Source organism: Marmota flaviventris, chromosome X (genome assembly GCF_047511675.1).
Source record: "Marmota flaviventris isolate mMarFla1 chromosome X, mMarFla1.hap1, whole genome shotgun sequence".
Classification (NCBI taxonomy): domain Eukaryota; kingdom Metazoa; phylum Chordata; class Mammalia; order Rodentia; family Sciuridae; genus Marmota; species Marmota flaviventris.
Window position 1 is genome coordinate 26,354,387 of NC_092518.1, and position 20,555 is coordinate 26,374,941.

General features: G+C 31.1%; 1 protein-coding gene across 7 annotated transcripts in view; it reads right to left on the reverse strand.

Annotated features, from left to right (window-relative positions):
- Positions 1-20,555, reverse strand: part of Dmd (dystrophin) — a 2,062,171-nt gene that overhangs the window by 1,709,102 nt on the left and 332,514 nt on the right. For all 7 annotated transcript variants that reach the window (XM_071606751.1, XM_071606753.1, XM_071606749.1 and 4 more), the window contains exon 4: positions 17,437-17,514. In XM_071606751.1, the coding sequence (XP_071462852.1) occupies positions 17,437-17,514 (78 nt within the window). The remainder of the gene's footprint in view (positions 1-17,436; positions 17,515-20,555) is intronic.

A 20,555-nucleotide genomic window follows, 5' to 3' on the forward strand; every position in this document is an offset into this window, starting at 1 on the left:
AAATAATGGTAATTACTGTCCATAAATGGGAATATACTTAATGTAACTTAATTGTACAGTTACCCGTGTTTAAAATGATACCTTAACATAATAAATATGATGTTAGACAAACCCACAGCTAACAAATCAATAGTGAACATTTAAAAGCTTCTGCTTTAAGATCAGGAAGAACACAAGGATGCCTGCTCTTGCTATTTCTATTTCACCTATTATTAGAAATCCTAGCCAGAGAAATTAAACAAAAGAAAGATCATCTGTATTATAAAGGGGGAAGTGAAAATATCATCTCATTTCCTCAAATAGAAATATCTATAGACTATTCAAAAACATTATTAGAACAAAAACTCAATAAATTTGTAGGACACAAACTCAGTATTCAAAAACAATATTGTTTCAATATACTAAAAATGAAACTATCTTAAAAAATAATATCAAGAAAACAATCTCATTAATAAAATTATTAGAAAAGTAAAATATTTACAAAAATTTAAACAAGATGGTGAAAGATGTGTACATTGAAATAATTAAAAATGATTAAAGACAAAAATTGATGAAAGCAATTGAAGAATACACAAAAATAGAAAGACATCTCCTATTCATGGATTAAAAGAATTAATATTATTAAAATGCCTTCACTACATATTATAAAGAAATTCACATATTAAATATAATTTCTATTAAAATTCCAATGACATTTTTTGCAAAAGTAGGGAATAAATGAAGCAATCCTGAAGCTTATAGGATACCATAAAAAACCTGAATAGTAATAGCAATCTTGACCAAAAACAACTGGAAGGGATCACACTCCCTCAAATTATACTAAATATATAGTAATCAAAACAGACTGATACTGCCATTTAAAAAAAAAAGACACATATACCAATGAAACAGAATAGGGAGCCTAGAAATCCACATATTTATACTCAATAGGTGTTGCTCAAAATGCCAGAATACAAAAAGGGGAAAGAACACTCAAGCAATGATACTGGGAAAACTGTACATCTATAAGCAGAAGAATAAAATCAGACCCTTATCTTATACTATATACAGAAAATGAACTAAAAATATTTAGAGACTTAAATATGAGACCTGAAGTTGTAAAACCAGGGGAAGAAAACACGCAGAAAATTCTATGACATTGGTCTAAAAAATAATTTTGGGGATATGACCACAAATGCACATGCATTAAAAACCAAAATAGATAAACAGTATTACATCAAACTTAAAAGCTTCTCCATAGGCAAGTAAAAAGCAAAGTGAAGAGACAACCTACAGAATGGGAGAAAATATTTGCACACCATACATTGGTTAATATTATAATATATATGGATCTTAACACAAAACATTAAATGAATCTGATTTTCAAAAGAGCAATAGTCCTTATTAGCCATTTCTCAAAAAAAAAGAAGACATACAAATGCCCAAGAAGCACATGAAAAAATGTTCAACATCACTCATCAGGGAAATGTATATCAAAACTACAGTGAGATATCATCTCACGATAGCAAGAATGGCTGCTATCAAAAAGACAAAAGATAACAAATCCTGGCAAAGATATAGAGAAAAGGAAACTCTTGCACACTGGTGGTAAGACACTATGTGCAGACACTATGAAAAACAGTATACATGTTACTCCAAAAAGTAAAAATAGCACAATCCTACTACTTTGTATATATACAAAGGATATGAAAAACAGTATGTCAAAGAAACACCTGCACTCCCCTTTGTGACACTATTCACAGTAACCAATAGAAACCACCTAAGTGTCCATCAACTTATGAGTGGATAAAGAAAATGTAGTACCTATATACAATGCAATACTATTCAGTCATAAAAATGAATTAAATTATGTGATTTGCATGGATAGATCATTATGTTACGTGAAATAAGCCCGACACTGAAAAAAATCCCACACAATCTCATTCATAGCTAAAATTCAATAAAGTGGATTTTATAGAACTGGAGAGTTGAACTGTCACCTAGACTGTGAAAGTAAGGGGGAGAGAGAGATGAGGTAAGGCTGCTCAATGAATACTAAGAAGGTACATTTACATAGGAGCAAAAAGTTCTGGTGTACAATTTTCACAGTATGATGACCACAGATAACAATAATGTAGGGTACTGTACATTTCAAAAAGCTAAAGATTTTGATTTCTCATTTTCCACAAATGTCTGAATGAGATTTCATATGATGCTCTCCTATTTTTCTTGAGATAATTTTTATTTTCAGTTTCGCTTGCTGCTCTTTTTTTCACCCAAATTCAGTGAACAACTCTCTTTCATATTTTTCCTCTCTTTATATGATTATTGAATTATGAATTTTCATGTATTATTTAACATAGGTATAATTTTTAAAGACTAAAGGCAGATAATATATTGATAGCATTGAACTTTGCTTTTATCAAATAATAATCCCATTATTCATTCATTTTAATGGCTATATTATATTTCATAGTTTGGATTATCATAGAGTGGTTAGCCATTCTCCTGTTGGTGAACATTCACTTTGTTTCTAGGTTTTTATATGTTTGATTTATTTTACCACTTTATATAATGTAGAGCCAGACTTTTGTACATAGATCCTCAGATGTGGATGGTTCTGCTGTTTAAAAAGTAATGGTCAGGAAAGTTATCTTCTATGTCAAAGGATGTAAATGTGTATATGTGTGTAAATTTTAGTAGATACTTCCACAAATTTTTCTAAAATGATTTAGGATTTATTATTTTAGCCAGTGGTATATATTTATATTCCATATATGTAGAAATATCAAAATGAACCCCACTACTATATATATAGCACTAGTAAAAACATTTTTAAAAGCAGGCTCTTATCTCACTATAAACAGGCATTCCTGCTTTTTATTTTGCTTTTATATTTTTATTTCCGTAATTACTAGTATATTTCGAATATATTTTGTATGATTGACCATTAAATTCTACCTGTGAATTTTCTTAATATGATTTGTTCCTTTTTTTTCTGTAGAGTGGTTTTCCTTTCCTTCTTAAATTTGAGTGCACTTTGTAACTAGAAGCTAACATTTATTTAATTCTTACCACTTCTTAGATGTGATTATAAGCAATTTTATATCATAGAATATAGAATTTTATTCAAATACAAGGCTGTCTTATTAATTTATTATTTAATTTTATGTTTCCTGACTGTTGGTACTAACATTAATCTGACATCACAAAAGGAAATTTGGAGTTTTCTTTTTTCATATACTTTGAAACCACTAAAATATAGGAATTAGTTAAATTCATTTGAGAAGATTTTTAGTACATTTTTGAATGGTGGATCTCTAATAACATACAAATGCTTTCTGAAGTAATTAGTCTAGGTTTAATTTCCCCTTATTCTTTTCTTAATTTTGGTAATTTGCATTGTACTAGGAAATCATCCATTTCCTAGAATTTTTATAGAATTATTGTTATAGAATTGCTTGCAGTGTTCTCTTAATTTCTTCTTTAAATGTTTTATGCAGGCTTTCTCATTACTAATCTTGTGTGTTTTTATTCTCATCTTCCTTTGTTAGTATTAGAAGAGCTTTGTCTATTTTGCTCATCTTTTCAAAGAGTCAACTTTGAAATGGATTTGTCCTATTTTTTTAGTCCTGTATTTTGATTGTAATTTTGGTTATTGTTTCTTATGATATTTACAATAAATACTAATTCATTTATTTCTATCTTTTAAGAGACCTTTTAAAATTATACATTTATCTCTGAACACAGCTTTCATTGTGCCCATGACAATATCCCAGTATATTGTAAATATTACAGTTTCTCTACATTTTATGTTTATGTTTATTTAACCAAGAGGGAAACAATATCAAGATAGACAAAGCTTCCACAAGATCAGTGTTCAAACCAGATTTGAAGTTGAGGGATATACCATTAATTGTACCTGGAGTATTCTTCCCCAAATGTCTTACTACTATTTTACCAAGTTAATATTATGCATCATCATGTAGACAAAGAACATTATTTATTTTGATTATGTTTTGTCTATTGATATACATCTCTTCTTCAAACTACCAACAATTATGAGAAATAACAATAATTATCATAAAGGGTCTAGAGAAGGAAGAATATTTTTGTCTTGCCCAAAGGGTATTTCTTGTTGATAGTTTTCATCTTAGCCTTGAAGTTTTCACAAGTCAGGTCAATTTTGAGTATGAATTATCACATGCTTATTGTGTTATAATGGCATATTTCTTAACCTTTAGCTCTTGAATTATAGTGCTTTCAAATTTGTTATTAGTTACTCTTTTTTGTTTGCTTGTTTTTGGTCTATGTTTCTAGGGAATGAACCCAGGACTTCATACATGTTATGTAAGCATACTATCATGGAGTCACATAACCGGCTCTTTTTAATTTTATTTTGAGACAGAGTCTCACTAAATTGCCCAGGTTGGCCTTAAAGAAACTTGTAATCCTCCTTCCTAAGCCTTCTGGGTATGAAACAACACTTCCCCTGCCATTATTAGCAACCCTTAAACAATCATTGCCACACTATAACATTATTTCTTCTCTTTTACTATTTTTTTCTAATGCATGATCTGCAATTATGTCTTTTAAGGATTCTCAGCAATCTAATTGCTAAAGAACTGTGGTAGGGTAAAATAGGTTAAAATCTATGTTAAATGAATAATTATTTTTGGATTCTTATTCTGCACAATAAAATCGCCTCATATGAAATTACTAGGTATGAAAATTGATATTATGTGTGAAACTTAATAGAATGCAATGAATATATTTAGAATAGGTTTACATATATATATATATATATATATATATATATATATATATATATATATATATACATATACATACATATAACTCTTGGCTTTTGGAGTTCCTGTCAATAGGCCTAAGACTTTACTCACAAAGAATATTAGATTCTGACTCAGTTTAGCATTATTATATTTAGAAGATGCTATATTCAAATGTAATTTTGGAGAACAGAATATTCCTACCATTTGCCTTTCCATAATGGAATCTTATTGTGATTCCAGTAGACTGTATAAATGTGAACTCTCAAAGATCCCTTGAGTCAGAATGAGCAAGCTTCTAAAAATGCATATGAAAAGTCCTAAAAAATGGGGTTTTAGAATGGAATCGTCCAGTGTTGTCCATTCTATAGGTATGAAGACAAGAATTGGAGGGGGCTCCTTTTCTATTCCCACACTACTATTTAGAACAAAACCTCTGATTTTCTATGTAAGTGTATGTGTGTTTAGTAATTCTAAGATCAATATATAAATATTTCAGAATTGTCAGTTCCAGGTGGTTTAGCTTATAAATAAGCTTGTGGAAGAACATTTTCTTTCTTTGCTTACTCAAAATGGGCAAGAAACCTCACTGTTCTGTTTTATTCCACATGCCTTCAGAGCATGCATGTAAATTTTAGCTCTATCACTAATAATTTCTATATATATACTAGCTTTGGATATCCATGGTGGTTATAGTGAAAGTATTTATACAAGTACTTATAAATATTATGTAGATCTATTCAAGATTTAATAATATTTAAGAAAATCATAAGAGTAAACATGAAATGTGATGATATTGTGAGAGATTATTAATGTGTACACATTTATATTACTTTAAATTTGCTTTGTAGAAAGAAGAACAGCAGAATACGATTCATTGAAGAGAGAATGGTATATAGTATTTCTCATAAGGTGTCTATAACCTGAGAAGTTCCTTCCAACATTCCAGAAGAACAGATTTTCTTTTTAAATGTGTTAAATGCCTTTTATAAATCGTATTCCATCATGTAGTCAAGCTAAAGAGACTTCTCCATATTCAAGAGAAGCTCAAGTATTTATATAATCTTTCTAAATATAATGCATTTAAAGACCAAAAAAATGCAGGAAAGGCAAAATAGTTTCACTGTCTTTCAGCATGTGCTTTTTAACCACATGTAAAATTTACACTATTTAAAATTTAAAGACTTATAGGCATAAATAATACCTATTTTCTTCCATTGACACATGCATGCATTGAATCTTTTATTATTAAAAGATGAATTGCTCAATATATACAATGTAAATAGTAGGACATATTGCCGTTGGGGACCTGGCTCTCCATTTGGCAGGATTTCTTTATTCCCTATCATATACCCACATTCCAAATATTATTTTTATTTCATGCAAATTTACATAGGAAAATACTTTTTAAAAGCACATTTGACCCAGAATATGACATGAAATTTAACTAAAGGTACACACTGTGAAGATACTGTCCCTACTTCCAGTGAGTAAGTTTCACATATTCTGTCACTTATTAAATATTTTTGACTACTTGCCATATGGCACACAGAGAAGGTTGAAGACAGAAGTAGATTTAAAAATGTATCATTCCATTAAACTAATTAGAGGTAGATTTAAAATGTATTGTTTCATCAAACTGCTTAGAGATGAGTGAAATAATTAAATTCTCTCTATATTTTGAATGAGCTTTTGATCACAATGCTGCACCACAAGGGAATTCTTTTTAATAGTACTGTGTTTTCAATTATTTATACACTGCCTATATTATCCTTAATAATAAAGTTTTGAGGCAGTCTGAATAATCTTATGAATATACAAATATTTTAGGTGTGAAAGAAAGTAAAACATATATATCAAAATAAAAGTTTCAATGAAGGTAGCCTACATGAAATGCAAACCAAACTTTCTGGCAAAGTAGCTACTACAACTAAACTCAGCAAAATTTCCTCTATGGGGAATTATATACTAGAAGGCATTGCTTGAGAAAGTGGACACTGTCATCAACAATAATTTCACAATATAAAAAAGGTAAAATATATGTACACTTTTAATATAATATTGTTGAATTTGAAGTTTCATAAGAAATATATATCCAGCTTATATCTGGCAATATAGAATGCCACTTTAGCAACAATCTTATATAACCAAAGCTTTCTAAGCTTAAGTCATGTATACTGATTTCAAATAATTTTAGGTTGAAGTAAAAAATTAGGTTAAAAGATTGGCATTTATTATAATATGAAAAATGTTAAAAATATAATTTTAGCCATATAATTATTATCCCAACACACCACTATATGTATATGTTATAGATAAATAACTACCTACACTTAAGTTTAATCTGCAGAAAAAAAATAGTATTTTACCTTGATCAACAGATGTCTACAAAAAAAGGTTAAACCACCTACTTTATCAAATTAATTAAAATGAAAACATACTCCAATTTGAATTTAAAGAACCCAAGTTATGTTTGTGTATATTTTTATGTTCTGCAGAAGAATACTTTGGAAGAAATACAGCAACGACTGCTAGCATATTTCTCAGATGATGGAATGGATCTCAAATCATGAAAATTTTTGGCAAATACCCTACAGTTGGTGAGTTTGAGAGTTAATAGAGTCTACTTCTCCTAGATCTTTGGGAATGAATGCATATTAGGTGCAGATATTTTATAGGCCTATTGTGCAGAATGAAAATTTATTGAAAGAAATAATACTTGTCTAATATAAATTAACTTTAAAATTTAGATTTATATTTGAACACTGGAGTTTTGAGTGATAAATGGAAGCAGTTTATATTCAGTGAAAGATATTACATTCTGACACACTCCAAAATGTATATTATATGACTATTTAAGCTTTTGAATATTTAAAGGACACATAAAATACTAGTTTTAAGAACAGTTTAGAATCCTCTTTATCTAAGTTCATATGCCAGGAAGAGTGAACACTATATCATTTTTGAGATCAGTGACATCTGACAACCATTCAATCTAATTCAGTGACAAGTTTCAATGATGTGATTAAGTGAAGATTTGACCATAATTGACATCTGAATTTTCACTCTAGGTTTTTAAAGTACTGACTTTGGATTTGTGGTTTAATAATATATAGCAACGATCTTATTTGCTTTGTGCTATCTCATGTTGTAGATCTGATATTAATTGGAAAAATGAGAGTGCCATATTTAACCTAATTATGAGATTTACAACCATGTCAGTTAATATTAAATCAACAAACTCCTAGTTACATTCCTAGGATATATTTTTATACTACTCATTTTATAAGACTCTTTGAAAGGCACTGGAATTGATACAATTTGAACATGGAAGACAGTGATGGTAATCACTTGAAGGATAGCATTTAAGCCCCACTGATAGTTATATTATATTTGTAATTGTTAAAATTCTTTAGCAGTGAGAAAATATTCATTTGACAGGAAATGAATAGAAATGAAAATATCTTTGCAGAGAAATCACATTGAAGAAAACTTAGTAATATCTAAAGAAAAACACCTTAGTTTAATTTAAACCAATTAAATATCCCTTTTTCATTTCAGAAAACAGGGGAAAAAGAACTGTAGAAGTGAATTAAGAATGGCTCATGAAGGGGACTGATGACAAACAAGAGTGAGAAAGGTTAAGAAATTATAGTATGTCTATATGAGAGATGTTTCCCTCTTACCTGGGATTTGTTCTGTCTACCTTCAGTAAATCACAAATAAATGGAAGCTGGGGATACATTTTTCTCTAGAGCCAGTGTGGAGACAAGCATAAACACTTGGTAGTGTCATCCTGTTTCACAGGATTTCGTACTTTTCTTTGGTTTGCTTTTTTAAACCGCGGCCTATTTTATTACACATGAGCTTTGCTCTCAGCAAATATTGTAATAAAGGTATCACTGTACTTAGAAGTAATTTCTTCTCAATAAGTGGTTTTCCAAAATAAATTATTGATAGCAGGAATCACTTTATGCTAAAACAGCCACACTGGTGAATGCAAATCAGAACATGAATGTGGCACCCAAGCTCTACAGAGCTAAGTTGTGAGCAGCATTCAAGTATGAATCACAAGTTAGAAGTCTGGAAAGGAAAGGAAACTGAGCAACAGGGTTAAACAAGTAACAAGTATGAAACTTGGGAATATGCTACAACTAATAATTTATGGCAGAGGAATAGGCTAAAGTAGAGGAGACACTCTACAGGAAAGAGGAGAAAACAAAATGAATTTGACCCAAGAAGATTTTGAAACTGCTGAAAAAGTATCCTTTTGAAAAGAAGCTGCTTCTTTTCTTTCTTCCCAAGAAATACATCATTACATTTTATGAATTCTGAAGCCATCAAAGATTCTTAGAAAAAAACTACTGTGACAATCCATCCTAGTTGTACAACTAGGATTTTACTGATTTAAAATGATTTAATATTAGCTGACATAGTTGTAGATTTGTAATTATATTCAGTATGCCACTCTAATCAATTGCATTTCACAAGGCAATGAATTTTTATCATTTTGTTTTACCCCTTTAAGAAGAATGGGCTAATGTTTGAATTTTGGTATGTATGTATGTATATACTGTTGGTGGGGATTGAACCCAGGGCCTCTCACATGGTAAGCACTTGCTCTAGATTTGTGGATAAGTCTATACAATTGGGATGATATTTATATGATTTTGCTATTAGCAAGGATCAATTTCTTACAAATATGAGTGAGCATACATCTGGTGTCACAGTTCATTGATTTTTTTTTAATAATAGAGACTAAATTTCTATGTAGAATCCACTTTTGGCTTCTATACATCTGTGCTTAACTTTAATATTTTCTATGTTTAAATTGCTTACATTTGTTTTTTTTACAATCTTTCTCCTGATCACATTTATAAGAGATTAGTCTGTTTTATTTTATTGCAAAGAACTAATTCCTAAATTTATCTAGTGTTTCTTCTTCCTAATTTCTTCATCTGTCTTTAGTTCCTACTTTCCGTAGAGCATTTTCCCTTTTTGTAACATTTTTGGTTGAGAGCTTTATTCAATTTATTTTATCTTTTTTTTTTAATGAACATAAAAGCAAAGACAAAAATTGAACCTCTGGGTATAACCTAAAACATTTCTCATGGGTTTTCATTGAGACTAATTTTTCCTCTACAAATGTGGTTTTGTACTCCTAGTTTCTTCCTCAATGCATTTTAAATTAATTGAACTGAATTTATAAATGTATTATTAATTTCTAATGTTATTATTATCAAAGAATATGCATCTTAAAAATTCTTTTGTATACTTAAGGACTTTTTTTTTGCATCCTAATATCTCTTTTTAATTTGTACATGTGGTAGGAACTTCTTAAAATACATTAATGTTCTCCTGTGCCTGTAGTAAATTTGTGTAAAAGAGAAATCAGAAATGACTTTTAGCCTGTCTTCCTTTTTCTGATCACATTTATTAGAGATTAATCTGTTTTATTTTTTATTTATTCTTTAGGACAATTTCCCTTTCAATAACATTTTTAGTTAATTTTTCTCAGAAGTATGGGAAATAATATGATGTCATCTGGTCTCAAAAGTAGCCAGAAGTCACCTCCTATCCCTCTCAGGAGTAAATATATGGCCTCAAAAGTGAATACTTTCAGGGCGGGGTTGTGGCTCAGTGGTGGAGTGCTTGCCTAGCATGTGTGAGGCACTGGGATCCATCCTCAGCATCACATACAAATAAAATGAAGATACTGTGTCCACCTAAAACTAAAAAATAAATATTTTTTTTCTTCTTTTTATTGGTTGTTCAAAACATTACAAAGCTCTTGACATATCATATTTCATACATTTGATTCAAGTGGGTTTTGAACTCCCAATTTTACCCCAAATACAGATTGCAGAATCACATCGGTTACACATCCACATTTTTACATAATGCCCTATTAGTAACTGTTGTATTATGCTACCTTTCCTATCCTCTACTATCTCCCCTCCCCTCCCCTCCCATCTTCTCTCTCTACCCCATCTACTGCAATTCATTTCTCTCCTTGTTTATTTTCCCATTCCCCTCACAACCTCTTATATGTAATTTTGTATAACCATGCGGGTCTCCCTCCATTACCATGCAATTTCCCTTTTCTCTCCCTTTCCCTCCCACTTCATGTATCTGTTTAATGTTAATCTTTTCTTCTTGCTCTTCCTCCCTGCTTTGTTCTTAGTTGCTCTCATTATATCAAAGAAGACATTTGGTATTTGTTTTTTAGGGATAGGCTAGCTTCACTAAGCATAATCTGCTCTATATTAAAAAAAGTGAATGGTTTCTTGGTTTTCCCAGCAAAGCTCACCTTGGACAACATTAGGATTCTTGGTATTCAGATTTCCAAGTCCCCATTTTACCTAGGAAAAAATTAGGAGACACACCAACACCTGGGATGCTGATAATACTGTTTGCTGCCCCACTCTCTGCTTACCCACCCAGTTTCTTTGTCCCTTCTTTGTATGAGAAGACTCTGTCACCTGTGGTCTCTTAACCTCTAGCTTCTGGCTGTGTTTAACCAATGAGCATTACTAGAATGATATTGTAAGTTTGGATAGATAAGCCAAGGTATTGATTTTCTCCCAATTCCAAACCCCTAGGTCTTGATTTAAATATAACTGCACTTTTTTTACAGATTGTATTTATGGTTGCAGTTGCTGCCCAGTGGCCCTCTTCCAAGCTAGAGATTCCATTATGTTAATCCTTCTCTCCCTGTGTCTCTTTTGATTTAGAGGTATTAAGGGTTATTAACTCATGCTAGTTAATCCCAATCCTGGGGTACTTCATTATTCACTAACAGTTTCTTTAATCCTGCCCACATTTTTGTAAATACTTCCCTCATTTTACTCTTTTCAACTTTGTTTATGTATATATACAGTATGTTTCACACCAAGACAGTTATACTTGGCTTCACAAGGTCACTTGAATTTATTTAGTGACTAAATTAGTACATACCTCAGTGGACTAAAGATGAAAGTTATGTTTCTGCCTCTGAAAAGCACCAGATAGATATAGAGATCTGTCCATTCCGTAGGATAGGGGAGAGCATTTGTAATAATGACAGATCTAGACTTTTCTGAATGCCTGCTTGAGAATTCAGATTTGTGTTTTATTGATATAAATGAAATTACTAAACTATTGCTTTTCCTCCAAGTCCAACTTTATAGGGGATTTATCATAATAAATAGATATTTTATATAACTACCTACTATGTTTCAGAGTATCAAGAGATAGAAAATTTATTAAATCAGCAGTATCTTTTTGTTATTCAAACTCTCATTGTTTTCCTATTAAACATGTTACAATCTTACAAAGATGATTTAAAGGCTCTACATAAAAATATATTTCCAACAAATTTTGTTTGTGGCTCTACTGGTATTTCTATTATTTAAGCTTTAGCAATAAGCTTTACTCTATTTTCATTATTGATATAACTTTCTTTAAAAAAGGTACTATTTTAAAATATTTCCCATATACTATTCTTTGTTATTTATTATTCTATCACCGACTTTTTCAATACCCTTTTCCATTACCAATTTAATTTATAACATCATTTTTATTTTTATTCATTGCCATCTCATTTGGACCAGAGTCCTAACTCCAACCATGGCTCACCAAATCATTTCTTCCACCATCACCCACTACCTCTTTGTTGCCCTTGTCTATGTTTATTTTTTCCATACTTGATCTTCGCTACATACTGAGTCCTCATTCCAAATACTTTTTCAAAAATCTCAAGTTTTTTTTTTCTTATTAACTCTGCTTGGCTCATACCATACCCCTTCCCTTCCTTCAGGTCTTGGTTTATATAAAAACTTAACCAAGAGATCTTCCCATACCTCCTATTCTGTCCATCACTTCTTTATATATATATATATATATATATATATATATATATATATATATATACACACACACATATTTATATATATATATATATTTATATAAACACAAATAAATGTGTATATATATATATATATATATATATATACATATAAATGTTTAGTGTGATGTATCATATGGGCACATTAAACATAACAAACTACATAACAGAAAGGACTATTTTTGATTATGTTTGCTCCGATCATTGACTACGGTATCTTTAATCACCTAAAATACCTGACACATAGGAAACACTAGTAAAAACTGTGTTGAATATGAATATATTAACCTATTTTTAAAGGTATGACTATTAAACTTGCCAAACAATATCTTCTATGATAATTTGAGAATTCGTCATTTTTAAAAGGAAATTTGAACTAGTCCTATCTACTATTTTATATAACATACTGCTTTATTTTTACCCTGTCTCAGGCTGTATTCATCTGATACAGAATGTTCAAATTCATCTTTAGTAAAGAATCCTGCTCTTGAACATTCTCTCACTTAATTGTGTGTTTATTCAATATGATAACAATCAGAGACTAATATGGTTGTACTTTGTAATATTTTCCATTTATTTTGTACTTCTTTTTATTAAAACACAATGGAGACATATAAAAGAATAATACATGTTCCTTTGAACATTTGTGTCCTGTGTCTTTTAGCCTGAGGTTAACTCAGGTCAAGGTTATTTGCTCTGAGTTTTAATTTCTACATAAGAATGTTTCTTTTGAGATTCTGTCTTTTAATGCAGAAACCCCATGTTTTCATGCATTTCTCCATTAGAGCCCTGGCTCAAATGAAAGCATTGTAGAAATTTGCTTTAGAAGGCTTTTTAAATTTAAACCCTTATTTGGGGGTATTTCTCCCATAAAATATTAGAAGGTTCTCTATATTCTGTAAGAAATGTAGCCTTCAAAGTAAAGATCCATATGTTGCATTAACCACATTGTAGTTTTGTATATTCATTTATCATAGTCATTCAATAATTTCATTAGACAGTTTAGGGTGGTGAAATGTGCTCATTATTTGGAGTTTTGGAAGTTGTAATATCAGGTCTACTTTTCCTTCTTACAATTCTCATTTATGTTCTTTTTTTAGTTGAAATATACATATAGAAAACTGCATTTAATTGTACAGTTTGGTTGTACAATTAAATGTAGCTGTATAACAATCAACATGTCAAAACATAGAACATTTTTAAGAAAATTTCCTTATGTATTTTACTGCTTGATTCCTTCCAAAAATCTAACCACTCTCCTAAATTTTATACCCTTGGAAGTATTTTGCTTGTTTTTGAAACTTAGTTAAAAGAAATAATAGTAGGCATACCTAGTAGACATACCTAGTATCTCACCTCTTTTGCTCAAATTTATTTCAGGATACTCACAATCTGTGCATTATATATAGATATCATTACCTCATTTTCATTGATTTATAATATATCATAGTCATTTTCAGTTTGGGGTTTTATGAATAAAACTACCTTAAACATTCTCATATGTACATTTTTTTGGTAAACATAGAAATGTATTTATGTTGGCTGGATACCTAGAAATAAAACTTCTAGGTCATAAGGAAATGTCAATTTTGACATTATAGATAATGTCTGACTTTATTTAATGTTCATCTGAATTATTATGTTAATTATGAGAGTTCCAGTTCCATATCTTTATCAACACTTGTCATTATTTTTCTTCCTAATTTTAGTCATATTGGTGAGTTTATATCGATATCATGTTGGAGTTATAATTTAAATATTTTTAATTACTGCCAAGAATTAATATTTTTATATTACTTTTGAACTTTTCAATACCTCCTTTTGAGTAGTTTTTGTCTAAATACATGGGCCATTTTTTTCATTGGATTTTTTCCTCATTTTTTAAAGTATAAATTTTTTAAAATATAGAAGAAAATCAAAGGAGAAAATTGGAATATTCAGTATGATAAATGCATTCATTATCTCCAAACTGATCTCTAGATTTAACCCAATATTGATCATATTTCAAATGGATTTATGATAGAAAAAGAAATATAATTATAAAATGAATATAGAACACAAAGGACCAAAAAGCCCAGAAAATCTAGCAGAACAACAATGGGAAATGTCTTAGTCACTTTTTTGCTGCTATAACAGAATATCAGACTGGGTGACTTGTAAGCAACAGAATATTATAAAGTTCATCAATGTAGAAACTGGGATGTTCAAGACTGTGACATCTGCATTTGTTTAGGACTTTCTTTCTGTGTATAACTGCAGAAGGGCAGGCACCAAATCAGATAGGTATAAAGGGAGCTGAACTTATCCTTTCATCAGAAGTCTACTGCAAGGGTAACAATGTCAATTAATTCAGGAGGAGGAAGCCTTTACAACCCAATCACCTCTTAAAGGCCACTTCTCTTAATAATGTTACAATGGCAATTCAACTTTAATGTAAGTTTTGGAGGAGCTATTCTATTCATAGTGTGAGAGAAGCTAGTCTGCCAGATAACAAACCTTATCATAAACCAAAGTTATATCCATGACATGATATTTGTGCTTATATAGAAAAATAGAACAATGGAAACAAATTGAAGTCTAGGAACAAGCACACATATGTATTAACAAAGTTTTATGTCATATCTGGTAATGAAAGAGCAACAGGGAAGCAATGTTCATTTCAATAATGTTGTTGTGTTGATTATATTCCAAATGAAAAACAACCAAAACTTAACCCATTCCTCATACCATATACAATAATCAATTTCAGATGAAATATAGATGCAAATTCAAATGCAAAATAATGAAGCTTATATAGATAATGTCATACTATCATAAAAGCTTGACTAGACCAATAATTCTTAATCAGGACAAAAATGAAAGTTAACATTTTAAAAAATAAACTATATCAAAATGAAGAAATTCTATTTACCAAAATTCATCACTAATTAAGTAAAAATATAACCCACAAAGAAGGAAAATATATTTGCAACTTATAAAACAGAGCTCATATCCAGAATTTAGGGACAACTTATACTATTGATGAAGTTCAGGTTAATTTTTCTCTTTTCAAATCATGCTTTTGGTTTTGTACATAATAAATACTTGGCACAAAGTCACATAGAATTCTTAAGTGGTTTGTCTGCTTTATTGCCAAGATTTTTTCTGATCCTATATTGAAAACTGTGAATTTGGTAATCATAATATGTATAGGAAATCCACATATTCATAATGTGTAAAAGTTTGGCAAAAACAAAAACCTAAAACTCTTACCAAAGAAAACATATAGCTACAGTAATTGATCATTTGATAGGAGATTCAAAAGCTTATTTTGTAATCTTACATTATCTTGGTAGGGGAAATCCAACTATATTTAATTAATTAAATCCAATAATTCTATGTATTTTTGCTGTTTGCCTTGCTCTTACAGTTTCAAATAGAATATGGGGTTTTGATATTTTAAAGGATATTTTCTTTGTGTAAGTTATAAACACCTTAATTTTTTTATAATTTACATGATTCTTATCTTTCAAAAGGGTAAGTATATCACACTAACAATGAGAAAATCAGTCCAACAACTTTCTTCTGGCTGCAGAAAAATTGAAAATCTAAAGTTAATCTCTTTAGAAAATAATAAAATAATATTTCTATAAAGTAACTTTCAGCTGCTCAACGTAACAGTGATCCTAAATTCATAAAATCAACCAATTGCTATGTACTTTCCACTTCTATATCCTGTGTAATTGCCCTCTCTCTGCCAGATGAACTAAGTAACATTGGGGGGGGAGAGTATATGTTATTACTAATCTAACACAGCTTATGGTTATTTTAAGAGTGTGTGATCAATGTATTTGAATTTATCCTTGAAAAAGAGGTATAATGTAATTAGGAAGCTACTAAAAGTGCCTGATAAATGTATTGGTCGATTAGAAAGGTTGTAGAAGTTAATCATAAAGGAGGACCATTTGCCTTTAAGGCCATGATAGAAGGAGGAACGAACATCAAAGTCGCTCAGAGGTGACTAGAACTCCTCTAATCTGCCAACTCATTGAGCTATGTATTTTTTTTTACTTTTTAAAAATACAAAACATATGTTTCCATTCAGTTAAACTGAACCAAACATAAGGGTAAAAACACATCTGAGCCAGGCATGGTGGCACACACCTGTAATCCCAGTGACTTGGGAGGCTGAGGCAGGAGGATCTTGAATTCAAAGCCAGTCTCCATAGCTTAGTGAAGTCCTAAGCAACTTAGCAAGGCCCTGTCTCTAGATAAAATATTAAAAAAGGGCTGTAGATGGGTCTCAGTGAATAAGCGTCCCTAGGTTCAATACCTAGTACAAAAAAAATCTGCAGTTCTTACCCTGAGATTAAAAAGTTATTTTTCTGTATAATTTATATTTTTGATATGATGCTTAATAATTTTTAGCTTAATTCAAACTTCATTACCATGAGGTTTGAACATACTGAGTACATAAAATTACATACAGCCAAAATCTATTTGTTGTATAGAACACAGCTTTATCAAGAAATCAGTTTGTCCACTAAATAGAGTTGCACTGAATAAAGTCCTAAAACAACATGGAGATCTATGTCATGTATTTCCCTGTCCTCTGTAAATGCATTTGCTTCCTGGACTACATTAGCCACAAGCACACATGAAGGAACGAGAATTTCTGCTGTTCATAAAAACTAGTTTGATTTACAAGAGAATTTGGGATGCTTTCTCTGCACTGGGGGGCTGAAGCCTTCATTCAAACATTAACCGCATTGCCTTATGGCATCCAGAGCCTTCGTCACTTACATTATTTTTCTGCAAGACCCGCAGTGCCTTGTTGACATTGTTCAGGGCATGAACTCTTGTAGATCCTTTTTCCTTTGGCTGAAAAACAAAAAGAAATAGTGTTCACTGCCCAGCACACAGACCAAAAATCTACCAGAAATAAAACAATTTATAATTTGCACTTTTATGTTTCAATGTTTTACATTTAAATAAACATAGGTCATGAAGCATTTATATAATGCACTTAAGGTTTTGGACTAATTGTCCCTGGCATAGTCTCTTTTTAGAATGAACCAACCACTCATTTGAGAAAGAAAGGCCCCCCGTTTTGTTCACAAAGCCTATTTAAAGTGATACAGAAGGATATTTACCAATAGGACAGATAATCAACTAATTTCCACATATTTTAGGAAAGTTTAAAGGAGATTATGAGTCATGTAAAGTATATATTGGAAAATAGGGATAAAGAAACCATTTCTTTGAAAATTTTCTTAATTGTCTTAGTTACTGAAGCTCAAAAGCTAAACCACCTTTGATTCTCTTACTTTCTTTTCAGTCCCAAAAGTTATATCTCAATCTGTAAATTTTCAACCGACATCTATACAGTTTGCTGTAATATATGAATTATCTCATTTATTCAGTTGTGGAGCTTTAGAACACCTAATGCTATAATGCTTGTTGTATTTATTCCCTCCTTCTATTTTCCATTTATTTTATCTTAACAAGCCCTCATTAACTATTGCTCAGAGCACATCATAACCTCCTTTTCTCATTCACTGTTCCTCCTTTCATTCATATTTACATCTTCAACAGTGACATTGTTGAACTAAGTCCACTACAAGTGCAAATTATTTGCATAGCTCTCATCTCAATCTTTTTTTTTTTTTTTTTTTTGGCCATGCTGGATTGAACCCAGGTGTGCTCTATTATTGAGTTACTTCTCCAGCCCTCTTTATTTGTTGATTTTTATTTTCATTTTGAGACAGGATCTCAGTTGTGGAGGCTATTCTTGAACTTGCCATCCTCCTGACTCAACCTCCAAAGTAGCTGGAATTATAGGAGTGTGCCACCATGCCTAGCTCATCCCAATGTTTAGTTAAACATAAGACCATGAACTGCAAAGCTGACCTTCCTGGATTCAATGTTCAACTGTCACTTTTGCACTAGGTGACCTTGGGCAAATTTCTCAGTATCCATGTAGACCACTTTCCTCACCTGTTGAAACAGCTAATAAAAGCAGTGGATCCATATGATTCCTGAGCGAATTCAATGTGTTAATATGTATAAAGCACTTAGATTGGTATTTCTCACACAATAGATAAAATAAAATGTTTACTGTTATTATCATTGAGTTTGTAATTTGTGCTAGGTACTTGTATGCACTATCAATAGTCCTCCTTGCAAGAAAACCTGTTGTTGGGCTGGGGATGTGGCTCAAACAGTAGCTCGCTTGCCTGCCATGCATGGGGCGCTGGGTTCAATCCTCAGCACCACATAAAAAAATAAATAAATAAAAATAAAGATGTTGTATCCACCAAAAAACTAAAAAAAAATTCTCTCTCTCTAAAAAAAAAAAAAGAAAGAAAAAGAAAATCTGTTGTTATGTCCCTTATACATATAGGGAACCTTAAGTCAAGAGTTAATACATAGCCATACAACTAACAATTTGTGGAACTAGAATGAAAACTTTGGTCTGTGCCTATTGAATCAAAGTTTCCACATTCATTTACTTTTCTCCCTCTAACTTCCTTGTGCATGTACCATCCAAATAGACTGTTTTCTACTTCTTAAGTTTTGCCCCATACATTCCAGGAATGCTCATATTCTTCCTAAGCAGTTCCCTAGCCTAGAGCATCTTGCCCTTTGAATTACCTGATGAACTTCTCAAATTAAATAAAATATTCTACTGTTCAAAAAAACTTGCTTCACACCATTTTTTTAAAAAAACAATTTTTTTAGATGTTGATGAACCTTTGTTTTATTCATTTATTTATATGTGGTGTTGAGAATTGAATTCAGTGCCTTACAAGTGCTAGGCAAGCACTCTACCAGTGAGGCACAACCCCAGCCCTTCCTTCACACCCTTTATCAAACAGTATTAATACTCATTTCCTTTCAATTCTCACAATATTAACTAGCCTCATGAACAGGAATCTCCATTTTTTTAATGTCCTACAAAATTTTCCTCTAATAATGTCAAAGTGATAAAGGCTTACATTTTGGTGTGTTCCTACTTCCCACCATAAAGAGGAAGCCAATAAGTCCATAGAAAGACCAAACTTGACTTCAGATCAAAATCAAAGCAGCAAAACAAAATTTTAGGAATTTAAGGCTCTGAAAATAATTCAGTAATTTTAGGAATTTAAAGTTTTGAAAATAAATCAATCCTCTGCCTAATATTTAAGCAAAAGACACAGATTGTCTTATAAGCAACTGTATAAAAATTATAAGAATTAAGTAACATTTTCCTTTGCTTCAAACTCAGACATTTACATGTACACATTTACATACTTATGTGCATATTTTTCAGGGCCCAAAAATGCTACTTTTAAAAAAGCTGCAGTTTCTGATGCCGATGTGGAAGCTGAAATCTGGCCCCTTTTATGTCTTGTTGGGGAGTAATTTTAATTTTATAGTTGTAAAGCAAATACCTCATTTTAACCATGGGGATGGCCTGAGCCAATAATCTACATGCAGATGCTTCAAAATAGAATACTAAGATTTCTCATCAATAATATATGCTACTGCCATTAGGACTGTAGGACAAATCTCTGCAGAAACTATTAGGATTCAAGACCAGGAGTTGGAGTCTTGAAATCAGACACATTCATGAGACAGGTGATGCTGCTCTGTGGGAAAAGTAAAATCCCCAGATCAGGGCTGCCAGATCTGTGTCAAGGATGAAGGATTGATTACAGATTCTGTTAGTAGCAATAACTGAAATTATATGGTTTATATTGCCTTGTGTGGGTGTTTGGTGATTTTTTTCCCTCACCAACTATTTATTCCACAATGGCCAATCTCATGGATATTTTGGTTGCCTGTTTTCTTCAGTGCCTGCAATCATTGGGTTCATTTTATCTCAGCATCTCTTTGTATGAATGGTTATATCTTTCTATCCCAATGAAATTATTTCTGTA